General features: G+C 30.2%; 2 protein-coding genes and 1 long non-coding RNA gene across 3 annotated transcripts in view; 2 read left to right on the top strand and 1 right to left on the bottom strand.

The window, feature by feature from the left end:
• The window catches only part of LOC145945465 (uncharacterized), a 122,188-nt gene that overhangs the window by 56,997 nt on the left and 47,157 nt on the right, over positions 1–18,034 (bottom strand). The window lies entirely within an intron of this gene.
• Positions 1,965–10,227, top strand: LOC145944973 (serine protease inhibitor 88Ea-like). Its single transcript, XM_083053694.1, has 4 exons — positions 1,965–2,121; positions 6,755–7,099; positions 7,834–8,209; positions 8,596–10,227. Exons 1-4 carry the CDS (start codon positions 2,107–2,109, stop codon positions 9,192–9,194), a joined length of 1,335 nt encoding a protein of 444 aa, XP_082909820.1. The 5' UTR covers positions 1,965–2,106; the 3' UTR covers positions 9,195–10,227.
• Positions 15,637–16,203, top strand: LOC145945573 (serine protease inhibitor 88Ea-like). Its single transcript, XM_083054635.1, has one exon. The coding sequence runs from the start codon at positions 15,637–15,639 to the stop codon at positions 16,201–16,203; it is 567 nt and encodes a 188-aa protein (XP_082910761.1).

The raw sequence follows: 18,034 nt of genomic DNA, 5'->3' as shown, positions 1-18,034 counted from the left end.
CTCTTTCTTTTAATTATACAAGAAAAAAAATAATTAAATCAAATCTAATTTTTCTTCATTAATATGATCTGTCATTTTTATTAATTTTTTATAAATAATTTATTTTCATTGGGAATTTTTTTTTTTTAAGAAAAGACTATAGTTTGTTGGAAATCTTGTTGCAACCATAACGAAATAAGTTATTCATCGGATTAGTTATTAATTCTGAATTAGATGAAATTATGAATTCGTCTGATTCACTTCTGAGATCATACTTTTGCTTAATTAGTCAAACGCAATTAGGATGTGACGTCACGTACGCGCGTTTAAAAAATTTTTTTTATCTTATACGGATTGATAGCTGTAAATCTTGAACAATTATTTTAAAGTTTTTTATTTATTGCAGAGAGAAAGGAGAGAGGAGAAAAGAGATGTGTGTATTTAACTATGATAAAGATAACTATAATTATAAAATATATAATTGTCACATTATAATTAATTATAATATTATATAGCAAATTTGTAACAATATATTTTATCAATTTATATAAATATATAAAATTATATATAAATAATAATAATTTATATATAATAATCATGTAATAATAATTAATTCATATAATAATAATAATTTATATAAAGAATTATTATTGCAGTAATTTTTATCTTCGCGTGATGCAGCAAGAAAAACACTTAAACGATTCTTCTGACATCATAATCTAATAATACAGATGCGAAAGGGTCAGGAGCCTCAAGCGTAACACTTAATTGCGCGAAACACTTAAGCTACTTGATCTGTCAATCTCAATTCATCCTTTTAAAATGGATGAAGAAATATGCGAATGAGAGAGAAGTATATATTTGATGCTTGAATCGAGATGGGATTTATTTCAGATTGATTTCACGCGAATTTTTTTCTAGATAGACTTCTTTTAGATTAGAGAATATAAAATCTCTGAAAAAATTTTATGTATTTTTCTTCAAGAAAATGAATCGTCTGAGTGAGATGAAATTGTCTTTAGTAAAAATAAAATACGCGAAGAATAATAATGGCCGTACATTGTGAGATCATTGACAGACAGGGATTTTCGAAGTAATAAAGTCGACGATTACGACTGGGCATTTCCAAGAGACGAGAGGAAATAATGGACTGGACCTCGCGAGAAACGTTTATGTACATAAACGTGTTCAGGGTCGAACCGGAAAGGGAAGCTTCGACTGATTGTGAAATAAAAATCAAGAGGGTTTCTACAAGGATGTAAATTAGTTTTGAACTCTCGGCAGATATATTTTAAGTTCATTTGTTCAAGTAAGTTAAATAAATTTATATATAATAATAAATTAATATACATATATATATATATATAATAAAAATTAATAAAAATAATAAATTAATAATAAATTTATATAAGAATTTTGTTATGAAAAGTGCGCATTTATTTATTATATACAAAATTTAAAAATATATTTTGTTAAAAGAGAGAAGAAGGCTTTTTCTTTAGACGTTGCTTAAAAATTTGATGAAAATTGAAACAAAATTTAAGAAAAAGTTAAAGGGTTCAACCTTCTTGATAATTTCACCATAGGTTTCTTGCTAATGAATGACGAATTTTCATTATTATATCAAGATCGTTCTATTTTTTAATTTTTTGAAAAAAAGAAGCAAAAAAGATTATTTTTCGAAATTGATTCAAGTACAACTTTTTTCGAAAAATTTTCATTATTATATCAATCTTATTTCACGCAATATCTTACACTTGGATTGAATTCTATCGAAATCGATAGGTTCTTTAGGAGGTCTCGTTCCTTTTTTATATTTCTTAAAAAAAGAAGCAAAAAAATTAGTTTTTAAAATTGATTCAAGTACAACTTTATTGAAGAAAAACTTTCCTGGCTTTTTCTCGATTTGATCCGATCCTGGATACTTGTTGTGTACGTTGTGACGTTCTCCAAACGTGACAAAGTGGGAAAAGGAGTGGGGCCAGGCATTCACTTCTCTTCGTGGTCGCTCGCAGCCTTCAGTCCTGCCTCTTCTCCATCGTCGAACGGATCGCGTCGTGATCGGATCGATCGACTGTCGAACATCGCTGTGAGCTCCCGATTTCCCTGGAATTCCGAGAAAGTGCTATGTCGTTCCTTACGGTGAGTCCATTGTCTCTTCTATATTTGCGTTTTTTTCACTCGTCCGTTTAATTTATGCCTTTTCTACTAGTCCGTCTTATTCGCGCTTTTTTCACTTGGTTCGTTTAATAATAAGTTGCGATTTTTGCAATCGTGATGACGAGACAATTTCCGAAATTTTCTGGGAATTGCTTTTCGAAGACGTCAATGCATGTTGCATTCCTTCGAGGAATGACCTCTTGGCTGTTGTCAGAAGTTCAACCGCGATAAGTCTTATCGAAAGACTGAGAATGAACGTTTTTGTCTCTTCGCGAATTAATTTCTGCATTGATTGAAAGTGAACTTTATCTTATATGTTTAAATAGAGATATTTTAAATCAAAATACTTGTTTATAATTTCTAAATTTTTCGAAATATATAAATATTTATTAAATATATATAATATATAAATATATAAATATATAAATATATGTGCAAATATATAAATATATAAATATATAAATATATATAAATATATATATAAATATATTAATATATAACTATACAAATATATAAATATTTAGAAATATATACATTTTTAGAATATATAAATAATCTGTTTCTCTCACACAAAAATTGATTAAGAATTAAAATTTTTAACTTCTCTTTCAGTCATTAATGTAAAGCTTGTAAATTTTCAATATATATTTTATTATATATTTAATATATATTTTAATATATATTTAATATATATATTTTAATATATATTTAATATATATTTTAATATAAATTTTAAATCTGCTGTTAATCATCGCATACATTTCGCGACGTAAAATAGATCGGGGATTCCGTAAATAAAGCTTCGTGACGGTAATCTTGGGATATATCCGGTAGGAAAACATTTTCCCGTAGCTAAACAATCGTCATCGCTGACCATTTTTATCTCGTTTTATCTGGAGCGATGTCATCGGAATTTTTATGTAATATTGATATACAGACGATGACACACAACTCATTATTAATGCCATATAAGTACTCGTAGTTGCTTTTATCGCGACATGACGGACGAATTTGATTATGAACACGCGACGAAATCATCAGAGGACAGGATCCATCAACAGCTGTCCGCGAATGTCACCATCGTATGTGTTTAACGCTAAATGTCAATTTCACTGTCAACCTGACGTTATTCCTTGACTGAGTTAATAATACAAGTTTCAACTCGTTAACCGCAATTCTTCCCATTATTGTGGCTTTTAACGAGTTAATCAGGCGAATTACATCTATTTTACAAAATCTCCTACATGTTTGTGTAGAAGACACTCTCTCATGATTTTTCACGGAATTCCCCATTCATAAGTTCTTAGTCACGAACGATTATTATCTCGGTGCTGTGTTTAATCGCTCGTTAAAAAAAGAGAAAAAGAGAAGGAAAAAGAGTCGCTTCATTCACTTCCAAGAATGAAACGGGCAAAGACTAACTCTTCGTGAACAGTAGCTTGTCATGGATTGTGTACACGATACGTGATCGACATGTAAATAAGAGCGATATACGACGCGTGCGAAGAATTTATTAGCGATTCCCGCATTATTTTAATTCGATCTGGTAAACAAAATCTCGACTTTTATTTTCAAACAGTTCTCTTCATTTAAAATTCAGTTTGATTTTTTATTTTAATTTATATTTATTATAATTCATATTTATTATAATTCTCATATTTATTTCTGTTCTAATTTATTAAATTGAGATTTAATTTTAATTTCAATTTTCTCGCGTTCTATTTTTAATTCGCTCAAGCTTAATTTTAATTATTATATTCTTATTTTTAATTTTAATTTTAATTTATGTTCGCTATCTAAGAAATATACACATATGAGTTTTATATTTTACAAGTTGAATAAACATATATGATTTATGAATCTTTATGATAATTGATAATAATTATTATGTCCACAAGAGTATCACATATTATTATAAAATATGATTCACAATAATTGATAATAATTACTATATGTCCATAAGAGTATCACATATAATTGTACAGTTTCTGAAGAAAATTATTCTACTAAAAAAAGTTATCAAATCTGAAAGTGACTTGTCTTGGCATTTTGTAAACAATGTTCTGAGAAACACATATAAAGAATTGTAAATAAAAAAAATATACAAAAATTAATGTCATTTAATTGGGAAATATTTCAAATAACTTGTAAAGAGCTAAAATCAATTGACACTTCATAATTTAGAGATTTAATTTTTATTTAAATTTTTAATTTTTATTTAGATTTTTAATTTTTATTTAGATTTATTCAAGGTGCAGATCCAATCTGAATTTAAACTGTCATTGGAATTTCAATCTTTTCCGATCTCAATTTCAATTCGAGCTAATTATTATTCTTATTTCGATTTCATCATATCATTTCAATTCTAGTTTTAACTTTGAGAGACGTATTCCAATTTTTATCTCGATTTCAATCCTATTTTTTTACTCTTTATTAAAAAAGTAAAGAAAATTTTTACGATGGCCTCGCTGATTCTGACGCCATCAGAAATTACGCTACATACTGTTGTGCCTATTAATTGTCTTTTTCCGTCGAAGATAGAGACTTCGACGTGTTGTGCCTAGACGATTCTGTATTTACGCGTCCACCTTCGTTACGCGTTAACAGTTTTGCTGTTATCTAAATAAAATTATATAGATGATCATAGATAAAATTGTGGAATCTTATCTTTATATAGATAATAAAAATATGTATTATCTATATCTGCATCTAAGATAAAAAAAAAGTGTTATCTTTACTAAATTATCTAGACAAATGTTCAGATAATTTGGTTTAGAGCCATAGCAGATAAAAATACTTAAGTAGTAGAACTTAAACAGTAAGCGATAAAAATTTATAAAAATAAAAGTATATGAATATATTTTTGTATCCCTTTTATAATTTACATTTTTTTATAACTGTGTTTAAATAAGCGGTCTTAAAAATAATATCATTTGGAAGTTATCTAGATGAATCGCCATATAATTATTTTATCTTTTATCTAAATATATTTAAAACAAAATCATCTTCAGCTTACCTAAGATGAATTTGCATATTTTCATCTCATCTTTATCTAGCTAATTTTAAAATCATCTAAGAACAACACTGCGTTAATTTCAATCAAGAAAGCCGGATGCCCTATGATGTCATACGCAACGCTGGGGCTACTTTCTCTCGTTCCTAGCCCTCGATTTCCGATCCGGTCGTAATTTCGCTGTACACATTACGCAGATAGCCCTGAGGAAGGAAGTTGCGCAGGAGATCCGCGTGCGGTTGCGTCACTTCTGGAATAATAGAGATCCTGAAATACATATATCGTGCGCCAGATGAATACGCAATCGCGTGAAGAGAAGAGATATGCAGGATGTCCCCATTTTAATTAATATAGTCGAATATTGCTGAAACTATGACAGACGAGAAAATATTTCGTACAAAAGTTAAGTTTTTGAAGGAGGAAAAAAGTTGATAATCTCTTGCATTTTAATTAAGGTCAATTTTGAAGGTCAACCTAGTTTTTTTTTTATATAACTCAATTCTCGCAATGAAAATTTATTAAAAAAAAAAAGAAAATTTATAAGAGTAGGGTAGGATGGCTAAAGAGTGAATAGTTTTGTACTTTAATGTGTCATAATTTTATATTATTACAAATTATAAAATATCTCGTAAAATATTCATTTTTCGATGATCTTATCTCAATACTTTTATGCACAAAATAATGAGAGGAATCAATTGTTGTGAAGAAAACACATAAAAGTTTTTAAGAAAAAATATATAGCCGCCAGTTGAAAATTACATGTATTCGGATCAAAAGGATTTTATGATGCTAGTCACGATCGGTTTCTTGATACATGATAATTGCGGATCATATAGTTTAGAAACTCGCATAAATTAGAGGCTATTGCCTGCGTGAGGAATCGCGTTGGAATATATTAAAAAAAAAAAAAAAAAATCATGTATCTACGGCCCACATTTCTTCCCAGGCTGTTCCGTATTTTGCATGAAACATGTGATTCCTCATCCGCTTTCTCCGTCGAGCGAGAAAGTTTTTTCCTCGCGTTTGCGAATACTCGAGCGAAGGAATGATGTCAACGTCTTTATTCACGTGGAACATCCTTAATCTTTTGACAACAGACAAATACTCGACAATACATAGGTGTCAAATAAGAAAGTATTCGCAAAAATAAAAAATTTTTAATGGATATTTTTATTTTTTAATTTTCTTCATTTATTTTAAAATATATTTTTATGTTATATTTGTCAAATCTTGCGAAAATTCCGAAGAAAAATAAAGTGCGCTTATAGATTTTATATATGTATAATAAAATTATATAAGAATCTTTTATAATATTTAATTTTTTAATATTTTAATATTTTAAGTTTTTAATATTTCTATTTTTTTAATATTTTGATTAAAAAAAATTTTAATTATTAAATTTTTTTCTAATATTATAATTTCTTATTATTTTATCTTTTAATTTTTTAATATTATAATAATATAATATTTTAATATTTTAATATGTTAATTTTTAATATTCTAATTTTTTTTAAATATTTTAATATTTAACATTAATCTGAATATATTTTTTAATATTTTATCATTAATACTTTATTTAATAATTTTTTTCCTGTTTCCCAGGTGATTCTGCCGCTGTCGCTGGCAATCGGGATGATTTCAGCGCAATGTCTAACGGGAAATGACGTTCCCGCGCTGATGGACCCGACATCCAAGGTATCATTGACGGACGCCCGTTTCGACTTCGCGCTCGACAGCCTGAAGAAGGTCGCGCTGATCGAGTCGAAGGACAACATCTTCTTCAGCCCACACAGCATACACCAGGCCCTAAGTCTGGCTTACTTCGGGGCCCGCGGTACCACCGAGGAATCCCTCAAACGGGCCCTCCGTATTCCCGAACAGCTGTCCAAGATCGACGTGCAACGTTACTACGCCTTCGAGAGATATCTCAATCAGATGCGATCCCAGGTGAGCGATTCCCCGTCTGTCAGATGACGATTGCGTAATCCGCTGCGCGATTTACTTCGCCGAAGGTATGTCAAGGTGAATCGCGCGCGATTTTTATCGTTACATCAACATCTCCGGATCCCCAAGGTTCTAAATATAATATATATTAATATATGGCAGAAATCCTTGGACGACTTTAATCCTAAAGTTTCATTGCGAAATGTTTGCACCTCAATTGGACGGATGAAATAAATGAGATTTTCGCTTAATTCTTCTGTCAATGTATCATTAATCACCTTTTTCTCAATGTATGGGTACTCGGACAATTTCTTTATAACTGCTGGGTATCAAACATTTTTTCCTGTTATATTTTGGGAAGTTTCTGAATACAAAGGTATTTGTATTTTGTTTTGGACAATATTTAAAATTGGGTACCTGTTCATTGACAGAAGACTTAATATGAAGTATTAATGATGGATATTGAATGTGAAATAAATAAATAATTAAATAAATGAATATTTCGAGTTTAAATAAATAACTTGACAGTTTTAGAGAAAGTAACTTTAAGACATTTTAGAAATTTATTATCTCTCGACAATTAAAATAGACTCGGCTTCATTTATATCTTGAAAACTAAAGATATCCTCCAATTAATTGTTAATTACCTCGACTTTGTATGACGTGACTTATAATCGAAATTCTTGGGAAAACCCGTCTCTTCGAGATTTCTCACAGACAGATGTTTCTTATTACAGACAAACAGGTCCACGGATTACGAGTACAGGGTCGCCAACAGATTTTGGATCACGAATTCCAAGAAGCTGCGCGAATGCATGTTCGATTTCTTCGACGATCAGTTGCAAGTGACCGATTTCCGTACGAATCCCGCCGAGGTGCGGACTCGCATCAACAATTGGGTCAGCAACATGACCAAGGGTCACATCCGTGATCTCTTGCCGCCCAACAGCATCACCGAGGACACTGACCTGGTTCTGGCGAACGCGGTCTACTTCAAGGGTCTTTGGGCCCAGCGATTCGATCCCAAGAATTCCAAACGCGACATCTTCTACGCTTCTGGCACGCAAAACTCCTTCGTTACCTATATGCGCCAGAAGGGAAGTTTTAATCACGGTAAGAAAACGCTCTGTTTACTTCAATCTCGTTTGTCGATTTCTATATCATTGAGAATTTCTATATCATTGTTAGAAAAAAAATGTATTCATTCTTTGGCCAATTTTATCATTAATTTATCTCATACAAAAAATTTTACAGATTTATCTAAATCTTTTATACCTTAAATAAATATAGTACAAACTTCAATAAGCTGACGACTGATTGAGTTTGAATAATTCGTGAGCCAAATAATAATCTATCACTATTAAAAAATGCGACATCCCTAAACCGTTCAATCATCAGCTTCTTCACCCTAAATGCAAAACGACTTACAATCTATATATTTTACTCTTCGTTCTCTTCCGAATATTTCCTAATCTCAAGACGAATCTTTCTCTCTTCAGTCGTCTCGGAGGAGCTAGGCGCTTACGTGTTGGAGTTGCCTTACAAGGGTGACGAGGTGTCCATGTTCGTTCTGCTGCCTCCTTTTTCGACTGCACGAACTCTCCTTCAGGGTTCGTCCTCGAACGAGCCTCAGGACGGCATCCGCCAGCTGGTGGAGCGACTGGCGACCGAAAAAGGATCTCGAGAGCTGCGTCAGCTGCTGGACGACGGGATGCCGACGCGGGAGGTCGAGGTGAGTCTGCCTCGCTTCGAGATCGAACGGGAGCTGCAGCTGAATCAGCTGTTGCACGCCCTGGGCGCCGGGGAACTGTTGACACCCGGGGCGGCCGATCTGCGCGGCTTCGTCGCCGAAGGCGAGGGAAGCCTTCATCTCGGTGATGCCGTCCATCGCGCACGCGTCGAGGTCACCGAAGAAGGTACCACAGCGGCTGCGGCCACCGCGATCTTCACCTTCCGCTCCAGCCGACCGACCGAACCCGCCATCTTCAACGCTAACCATCCCTTCGTCTACCTCATCTACGACAAGCAAAACCGAACCGTCCTCTTCACAGGTGTTTTCCGTTCGCCCGCGCAATCGTTGACCCCTGGTGCGGTTTAACCCTTTCGTAGGTGAAACGGGTACCTGGGTACCCGAAGCAACTGTCAATGTTAAAAATGGGTTTAAAATATAACGTAATGACGAGCGCCTGTTGAAACTCCTACAATATCACTCAAGATGACGACCTTGATAACATTTCAAAATCGGATGTGGTTTCTTATCTTTGTACAATTACCTATTCCTATTCAGTTGGTATCCCGGGTACCCATACATTGATGAAAAGATGAAGAAATTATGCGTCGACGGAAGGCTAAATGGAGAGGTTCTTGAAAGATCGAAGTCAGAGAATTGTTGTGTCAAATCTCTTTTTTCTTATAGTCGACTGACTCAACTCTGAGCAGAGCTTTGTTTTATGTGTGACCAAGTGATTTTTCTTAACGATCGGAGGAGATCGTTCGCGCTTTGGAGGCTTCGAAAAAAATCGCTGGCTTTTGAATCTGCGAATTTTCGAGCCGAGAGCCTCTTGTCTTCTGATATTTTTTCGAGAGAAGTCTGTTGCGTGAATCTCATTAATTTATTCTCGCATTTAGATTTTACGATATCCTACACAATTATATATAGAGTTACTAAGTGTGTGATCAAAAAATACTCTGACTGGTTCTATGTAACTTTGTCAATATACGAAATAGGGACTCGTCTCTTTGTCGAAATATTATCTGACATTCCATCTCTACATAGTATAAAGGAAGTTTATATTAATAACTAATGAATTTGTTAATGACAGAATTTGTCCATATTTTTTGATCACATGTTGTAGGTGAAAATGAGTGTAAAATCAAATAAAAATCTATATAAAAGATACATTAATATAATCTTCCGATCAGATAATGAATTTCGATGAAATCGAAGCTCGCGCTTGTTGACTGAGTGAAACATTTATTCTACAAATGTTCCTTCTCTCGAACTTGAAGAAATTGTGTGTATCGAATGTATTTTAAACAATCGGAGAAAACATAGTAGAAATATTAACTACACTGTAGAGATTTATGTAATAAGAGAAGGAAAAAAAATTATATTTAGATATATGTTTTAATTATTATCTATACTTTCTTTCCTTCAACACACAAACACACACATTAACGTTATCATAATAATATTAATTTATTTCAATATTTGTGAGTTTTTTATGAACTGCTCTAATCAACGCGATGATACTTAACTTAGGATCGAATTGTTTCTTTCGCAACCATCGACACAGATCATTTCGCTATATTTTTGTTTTATTAAATGAAATTAGTGCAGAATGTAATTTCTTCAGAGTTATCGATAATCTCATTATTAAAGAATATTATTAAAAAAAAATAATGCTATTTAAAAAATATTATTATCAGAAAAATATTAATACTTAATGAATTAATTCCAAGATTCTCATAAACGATAAAACAAAATTGCGAATCTTTCAATGATTTTAAAAAGACAGTTCAGCAAAATGAATCCTCAATTACACAGTTCATAAAAAAAAAGTAATTACTTATTTTCCGCAGTTTTTTTACGCTGACGCGATTTCAGTCTCCAAATTATTCTGTTACAATATTTATTTAGGATGGTGTGATCAAGTCAAAAGATAGCTATAGATTTGTACAGAAAAATCTTAGACGACGAAAATGTACAAAAGACTGAAATCCCATCCGGTTCAATTTCTCGTGCAAAAATTAAATTTGGCGACAATATGCGCGTGCGCCACATAATATAAATAAATAAAAGCAGCGACTACATAATATTGAGGCACAAATAGACAAAGAAAGTTCGCCACAGTTTTGCTGTAGAGCCAAAAATGGAGCACGAGGATTCAATGGAGTCTGATGTCCAATTTGGTAAATCGAAAGATCTTTTACAAAATCAAACGATTTTGCCTCCGATTTCACAAACAGATAATTAAGATATACAGCGCTAATATCTCTTTTGTGCTGTATTATTTTTACTCCCGACTGCTGCCAACCGTAGTTTAACATATTGTTCTGTAATTCTGTACATTTCGATGTAATTTAGTGATCATTGCATATAACGAGTTTCGCGATTCGTGAGATTTAAATAGAACCGTGTACATTATTATTTCGAAGTCTGCTTGCATTAACTATATTTTAGCGAATATTTTCGCGTTTCAGGTATACTCGAAATAAGTTTAATTTTAAGCTATGACTTTTACAGCGACTAGACAGAAAGTAATATTCGCAAAAATTTCATAATTTTTGATATGTAGAATTATTGCAGAATATAATTTCTTCACATTGTTCAGTATTAGTTATTACTATTAAATTTTATCAACAATAATCTACTAATCTCGCATTTTGCATTTATTCTACTTGCTAAAAATATGAACAAATGAACTATTTTTCAAGTTTGTTAAGTATAAACGAAGTTTGAACGTAGACATGCTAGAGTAAACATAGATAAGAATTTGCAAATCTCTTTTTCTATTTCTCCTTCAATTATCATTATATATATATATTGTCGATTTTATCGTATTTTGAGTTTAAAATTAAAGGAATATAATAAACATGTATTTATAAACGTACAAAACAATTATCGAAAAAAATTTCAATACGTTATACTTTGTTTTGACAATTTTTTCATTACAGATTATGTTAATATTACTGTAATTAATTAATTTTAATTATAATTATATACTCTGACTTTCTATTTCCATAATATCTCTTTTGCTTGATTTTTTTTCGTATTCATCTTTTTTTTCATAATTGTATCACGATGTACGAGATGACATATATTTATATACTTATAAATAAATTAAATTGTTTGGCATTAAAATCAAATGATATGTTTCCTTTATGTGTATATGAATGTGTTTGTATTCGTGTATATATGTGCATATTAATTATGCTTCTTATAAAACGGCCATATTCAATCTATAGAATCAAGAATCAAGCGGAGAGGACAGTTTTAGTTTTGAAAATTGTAGAAAAAATCTCAGGTCAAGATATATACAAAGAGAATAAAATTATCTCACATTTGGCTCAACTACCAGCGGAAAAGTTACACTCACGCACATTAACATTACGTAATAATATTAATTTAATTTGTCAATAAAGTCAATTTTTTTACTAATTGCTCTATACATATAATTAACGCGATGATACTCAATTTAGGATCAAATTGTTTCTTCCTCAACCATGGATATTACTTTGTTATATTTCTGTTTCTTATAAAATTAATTGTAAAATATAATTTTTTCATTGCGAGTTATCAATAACATAATTATTAAAAAATTATATTAAAAAAATATTAATGCTTTATTACTATATTTAAAAATTATTATTATAAGAACAATATTAATATTATTAATTAAATCTAAATTTCTCTTAAACGATACAACTAAAAATTTTGAATTTTTTAACGATTTTAAAAAGACAGCTCAGCAAAATGTAGTATAATCCTCAATCATAAAAAAAACCAAATAAATAGAGTAATTATTTTCCACAATTTTTTCTCAACGCTGACAATTTTAGTTATCATGTTTTAGTTATCAAACTGTTCTATCATAATATTTATGTAGGATAGAGACCAAGTCAAAAAGTGACCCTAGATTTGTACAGAAAAAGACTTATAGTCTTAAGGAATAAGTCTTAGACGACGAAAATATAATATATAAAAAACTTAAATCACATCCGATTTAATTTGTCGCACACAAAGATTTGGCGACAATATACGCACGCGTCACATGATATAAATATATATATAAAAGCGGCGACTACACAATATTGAGACTCAAATAAACGAGAGAAGTTCACCACAGTTTTGATATTTTATAGCCAAAAATGAAGATGGAAATTCGACAGGAACACGTTGGTGAGTCGAAAGATCTTTTACAAAATCAAACAATTTTGGTTCCGCTTTCACAAACAGATAATTATGATATGCAGTGCTAATATTTCCTTTGTGTTATATTATTTCTTTAACATACTGTTTTTACTTAATTTTGTATATTTCGATGTAATAACGACCATTGCATAGTAAGTCTCGCGATTATGTAGATTCAAATAGAGTCGCGTACATTATTTCGAAGTTTGCCGGTATTAATAATATTTTAGAGAATCGTTTCGCGATTTAGGTATACACGAAATATGTTAAATTTTAAGGTACAGCTTTTTCTTTTCGTAGACGACTATATACATATTTGAATAAATGCAATGTCAGATATTTAGATATATAGAACTATTGCAGAATATAATTTCTTTTAATTGTTAAGTATAAAATAAAATTACTATTAAATATCATCAATAATAATCGACCGATTTTAAATTTCGCGATTATTTTACTTGCTGGAAATATAATCAACATTTCAAGTTTGTTACATATTTAAAAAAGTTTGATGTAGATTTGTTAGTAAACATATGTAAGAATATATTTACGAATCTGTTTCTCTATTACTTTTTCGATTAACAGTATATTTATATTTTTGGTTTTGTTGTATTTCAAATTTAAAATTAAAAAGAAATATTAAAAATTTTTCTATCACACATGCAAAATAAGTGTCGAGAAAATTTTAATACATTATATTTAGTATTTAACATCTTTTGAAATTACAGTTATTGTTAATTGTTATAATTAATTTATTATATTAATTGTAATTTTATAAACTTTATTTTTTGAATATGTCTCTTTTGTCAATTTTGTTAGATTTTTATTTTATTCATCTTATTTGTTCACCAGAAATAATCAAGGATGCGCTCTTCAAGTTCGCGATCAGGAGTCTGCGTGAATATATAAAGATTAAGCCGAAGGGAAATTTTGTCTTCAGTCCGTACAATATATATGAAGGACTTTTAATGGTTTACCTTATGTCAAGAGGTGCCATTGAAGAGCTCTTAAAACATATCCTGTATTTAAATAGATTCTGCAAACATAATTTATTATCAAATAATATTAATTTTCATAAATACTTCGAAACAGACATGGATGAGGTAAATAATTCTGATGCATTTTTGCATTAGTAATGGAATTAATAATCGTAGAAGAGTCAAAATTTGTACGCCACATTGTATAAAATAACATGTAAAGATTTTTATCAAATTAAAATACTGCAACACTGAAAAATTTATCATGTTGTAATAACGGGAACAAAAAAATAATAGGATATATTTTTAAGCAAAATGAGGATTTGAAACTTTGATACTTCTTAAATATGTCACTGAATAATTTTTTAATAATAAATCTTTAATAAAGTCCAGACAAATCTCGAGTTACCTAATTTTGACTCTTTTTATTTATGTAGATTAATTTGAATAAAGTCACTTGACGTGAATTTTAAATTAATATAAAGATTTAGATACACGTATAAAAATGGTAAAGAAACCATTTAAAGAAATAAAATAAAAGTATTTTATTTAAAAATAAATAAGAATCTTACCAACATTCCTTTTGATATTTCTGATTCTAGAATTATATCGGCGACAATGAAACTTTGTGTTATATTCAAGGAAAAAAGTTTTCTGTAATCTCCATGCTGAGAATACTAGAAATTTTCAACTGTCTGAACGGATATAGATTCCCAGATCAAAACAATCATATCCTTGCGACGATAGATGATGCCAATAAAAAAATAAGATCTATTATAAATCATGATGATCCGATGCAATTAGGCGTAATACGAACAAATATGGATATTATTTTGGTGACCCTACATGATTTCGACACTTTCAATTTTCAAGATTTAAGTACCAATCTTTCTGGCGTATCAAGAGACACCATTCTTGAAACACAAAAGCGTAAAGGCTGTGAGCAAGCCATATTATATTATTTCACACATTTTTACATATCATAAATCTTTTTATCAAATTTTTAAAATGAATTGTAAGCAAAACATATTTTGTAGATATATTTTATTCTGTGAAAAACAAATCGCTTTACTTCTTCGATCAATGAACGGATAGTCGTGTCCCCAAGCAATATTAAATGTTAAAAATATATTGAATCTTTCCATCTCCACAAACAAAATAAAAAGAATCTTTGTATTCGGAATGCTTTTCATATATAATGGGAAATAATTTGTGTTTCTTATCAGCTCTTATAAATAATTGTCGCTTTATAATGTGCCAATGACATATAGATAGTACCCGGGTGTACATATATACGCTAATACAAATGTACAAAAAGAAAAATTATGCATTAACAGAAAAGTTAAATTTTAGTATAATAAAAATTGCTTTTAAATATTTAAAATTGTTAACGAAAGGATTTCTATTTTTACCGTTGCCATTTATTTCGATTTTACACATTTCTAATTTTAAATCAAAATACGTAAATGGCTTCTAATTTATGAAAATGTGAAATATTGTATGGATTCCTAAAAGTGCTCGTTATTTTATAAGCAAGGACCGAATATATTTCCAATTTCATTAATTCATCAATGCATCTTGACAATTTTCTGTTGTTTTTTAAGTTCTCACTTTCTTTTTATTTTTTAGTTTTCTGTCACGAATTAAGCATGCACGTAAGCGAATTCTTCTGCAAAAACCGCACGTCGTTGTTTGTGTTGAGACCTGCTTCATCAATCTCTGACGAGTGGGTGGTCGAAGAAAACGCTACCAATGCTGATATGGACGCTATGATAAAACGATTGTCGACCGACGAAGGAAGCTGCAAATTTCGGAATGTGCTAGATGGTCATGCGACATCAATAGGTCATACAAACTTCTTCTTTTTGCCGGACTTCAACGTGGAGCAAAATCTAAAAATCCGTGACCTTATCCAAGCACTAGGTGCCGAACATTTGTTGACGCCCGATGCGATTAATGTGGACTATTGTTTCGCGCATTGCGAGGCCAGTTTGCAATTCGGCAATATCGTGCATCGTGCTCGTGTCAAGGTCACGGAAGAGTACATCGTTGGGAGTGCGGTCACCTTGATCTACACCGGGCAAGAGCACTCCCCGAGGACCAAGATTGTCGACAAGAATAGCAATTACCCGTTCATCTGGCTTATTTATGAAAAAATTAAACGAGAAATCCTTTTTGTCGGCGCTTTCAACGATTTCGACGAGTCCAATTCCTAGACGATCGAATACAAATTAAGTTCAGAAATTGACGAATCAGACATATCCTGTGAAAAGGCTATTAATAAGTAATAGCTCTGTTATTATTGGCTAATGTTTCAATTATTGAAACTGTATTTTCTTATTGGAGTTAATCTTTTGTGTTTGGTTGCATTATATTTCGAGTGCATTATATTTTATGTTTAACTTCTTTTAAAAATTCGGAGATGAAAGAAATCAATCTGTTGGGTTAGTACAAATTTATATTTGCTTCCTATTAAATTTATGAATTTTCTTAATGGTGAAAAAAGAAATCATTGTACCTTTCAAAGCATTTTAGAAATATTTGTTATATGATTGTCATTAATTTTTGCATTGGAATTTTATTGTTTTATATCTATTTGTCATTTTAATTAACTGTACAGTTAAACATATAGCTAACATTGGAACATTATTTATATAATGATATATAAATATTAAATTTCGATAAACCAGAGTTTATGAATACTAACATAAACATACATATGTACATATACGTACACACACGCACACAAACATGTACACATGTATGTTTGTATGTATGTACAATATTCTTGTCATTAATATCATTAAATTATTTTTTCGGATTCCATGGAAGAAATATTTGGATGCGAAGAAATAGTTTGTAATCGAAATTCAACATTATATATTACTATATATTTAAATAAATGCTTACAAAATTAAAATGTTACTTGTGCTATCATAATGTAATAAGAAAGAGATAAAATATTTTTTGTTATCCACTCTCAAATATGTGTAACCTTGCGATCTGCTTAACTCATCTGTTTTAATTTTGCTATAATATTGCTATAGCATTATACTTTATTTTTTTGATATTATATTATATATTTACATCTTTCCTATTTATGATCCAGCAATAACAGAATCGATGGATATTTGACTCCTCTTTCACTTGAAAGAGTTTGTATGCTATATATATATATATATATAGGTATTTCTTTATTTTTTATGTTTTCATAATTGTAACCAGGGACCCGGCCCGAACCGGAACCGAAACCGATAATCGTTTCATAACCGGTTTTTTTAGTAGAACCGAAACTGTAAACCGTATTGAAATTCTATTAAATTTATAACACCGGAACCATAGCCGAACCGTTAAATTATTTTCGTTTTACGGTTCTTTTCTGTATTTTTTTCTGTTTTTGCGCAAATGACGGAAATGTCATGATAATTGCTTCCTCGAAGTGCAATACAATTATAATTATTTTTTTAATGTTCTGAAACGTATGTATTATCGTACTAATGATAGTTGTGAGGATATTATGTTTTTCATTTTATATATATATAATATTAATTATAATATAATTATATATATATACAAAGTATATATATAAATTATATTACTTCAAAAAATTGTTATTAATTTTTATGACATATAAAAATATATTTATATATGTATCTATATTATATATACCTATATTTAAATATATTTTCATGTATAATATGAAGTGTCGTTTATTTATATGTCATAAAAGTTAATAATAATTCTTTAAAGTAGTATAAATTAGAAATAATTTAATTAAAAAAACGAAAAGTAAAAATTTAGAAAAACCGGAACCGTAACCGGAAAAATCGTAATTTAAACGATTTCGATTTCCTTTATTTATAAAAAAAAATCGAAACTGGAACGGGAACAGTTATTAAATATTTTATTAAACCGTAACCGAAACCGAACCATAATTTTGTTTCGGTTCGGATCCCTGATTGTAACACGATGTACGAGATGACATATATTTATATAATTAAAAATAAATTAAATTGTTTGGCATTAAAATCCAATGATATGTTTCGT

This window comes from Prenolepis imparis, unplaced genomic scaffold, assembly GCF_030444845.1.
Source record: "Prenolepis imparis isolate NDT839.2.m4 unplaced genomic scaffold, iyPreImpa1.0 SCAF_14, whole genome shotgun sequence".
In the NCBI taxonomy this organism is placed as follows: domain Eukaryota; kingdom Metazoa; phylum Arthropoda; class Insecta; order Hymenoptera; family Formicidae; genus Prenolepis; species Prenolepis imparis.
Note: the sequence above shows the minus strand (reverse complement) of the source record. Positions and strands in the feature narration are given on the sequence as shown.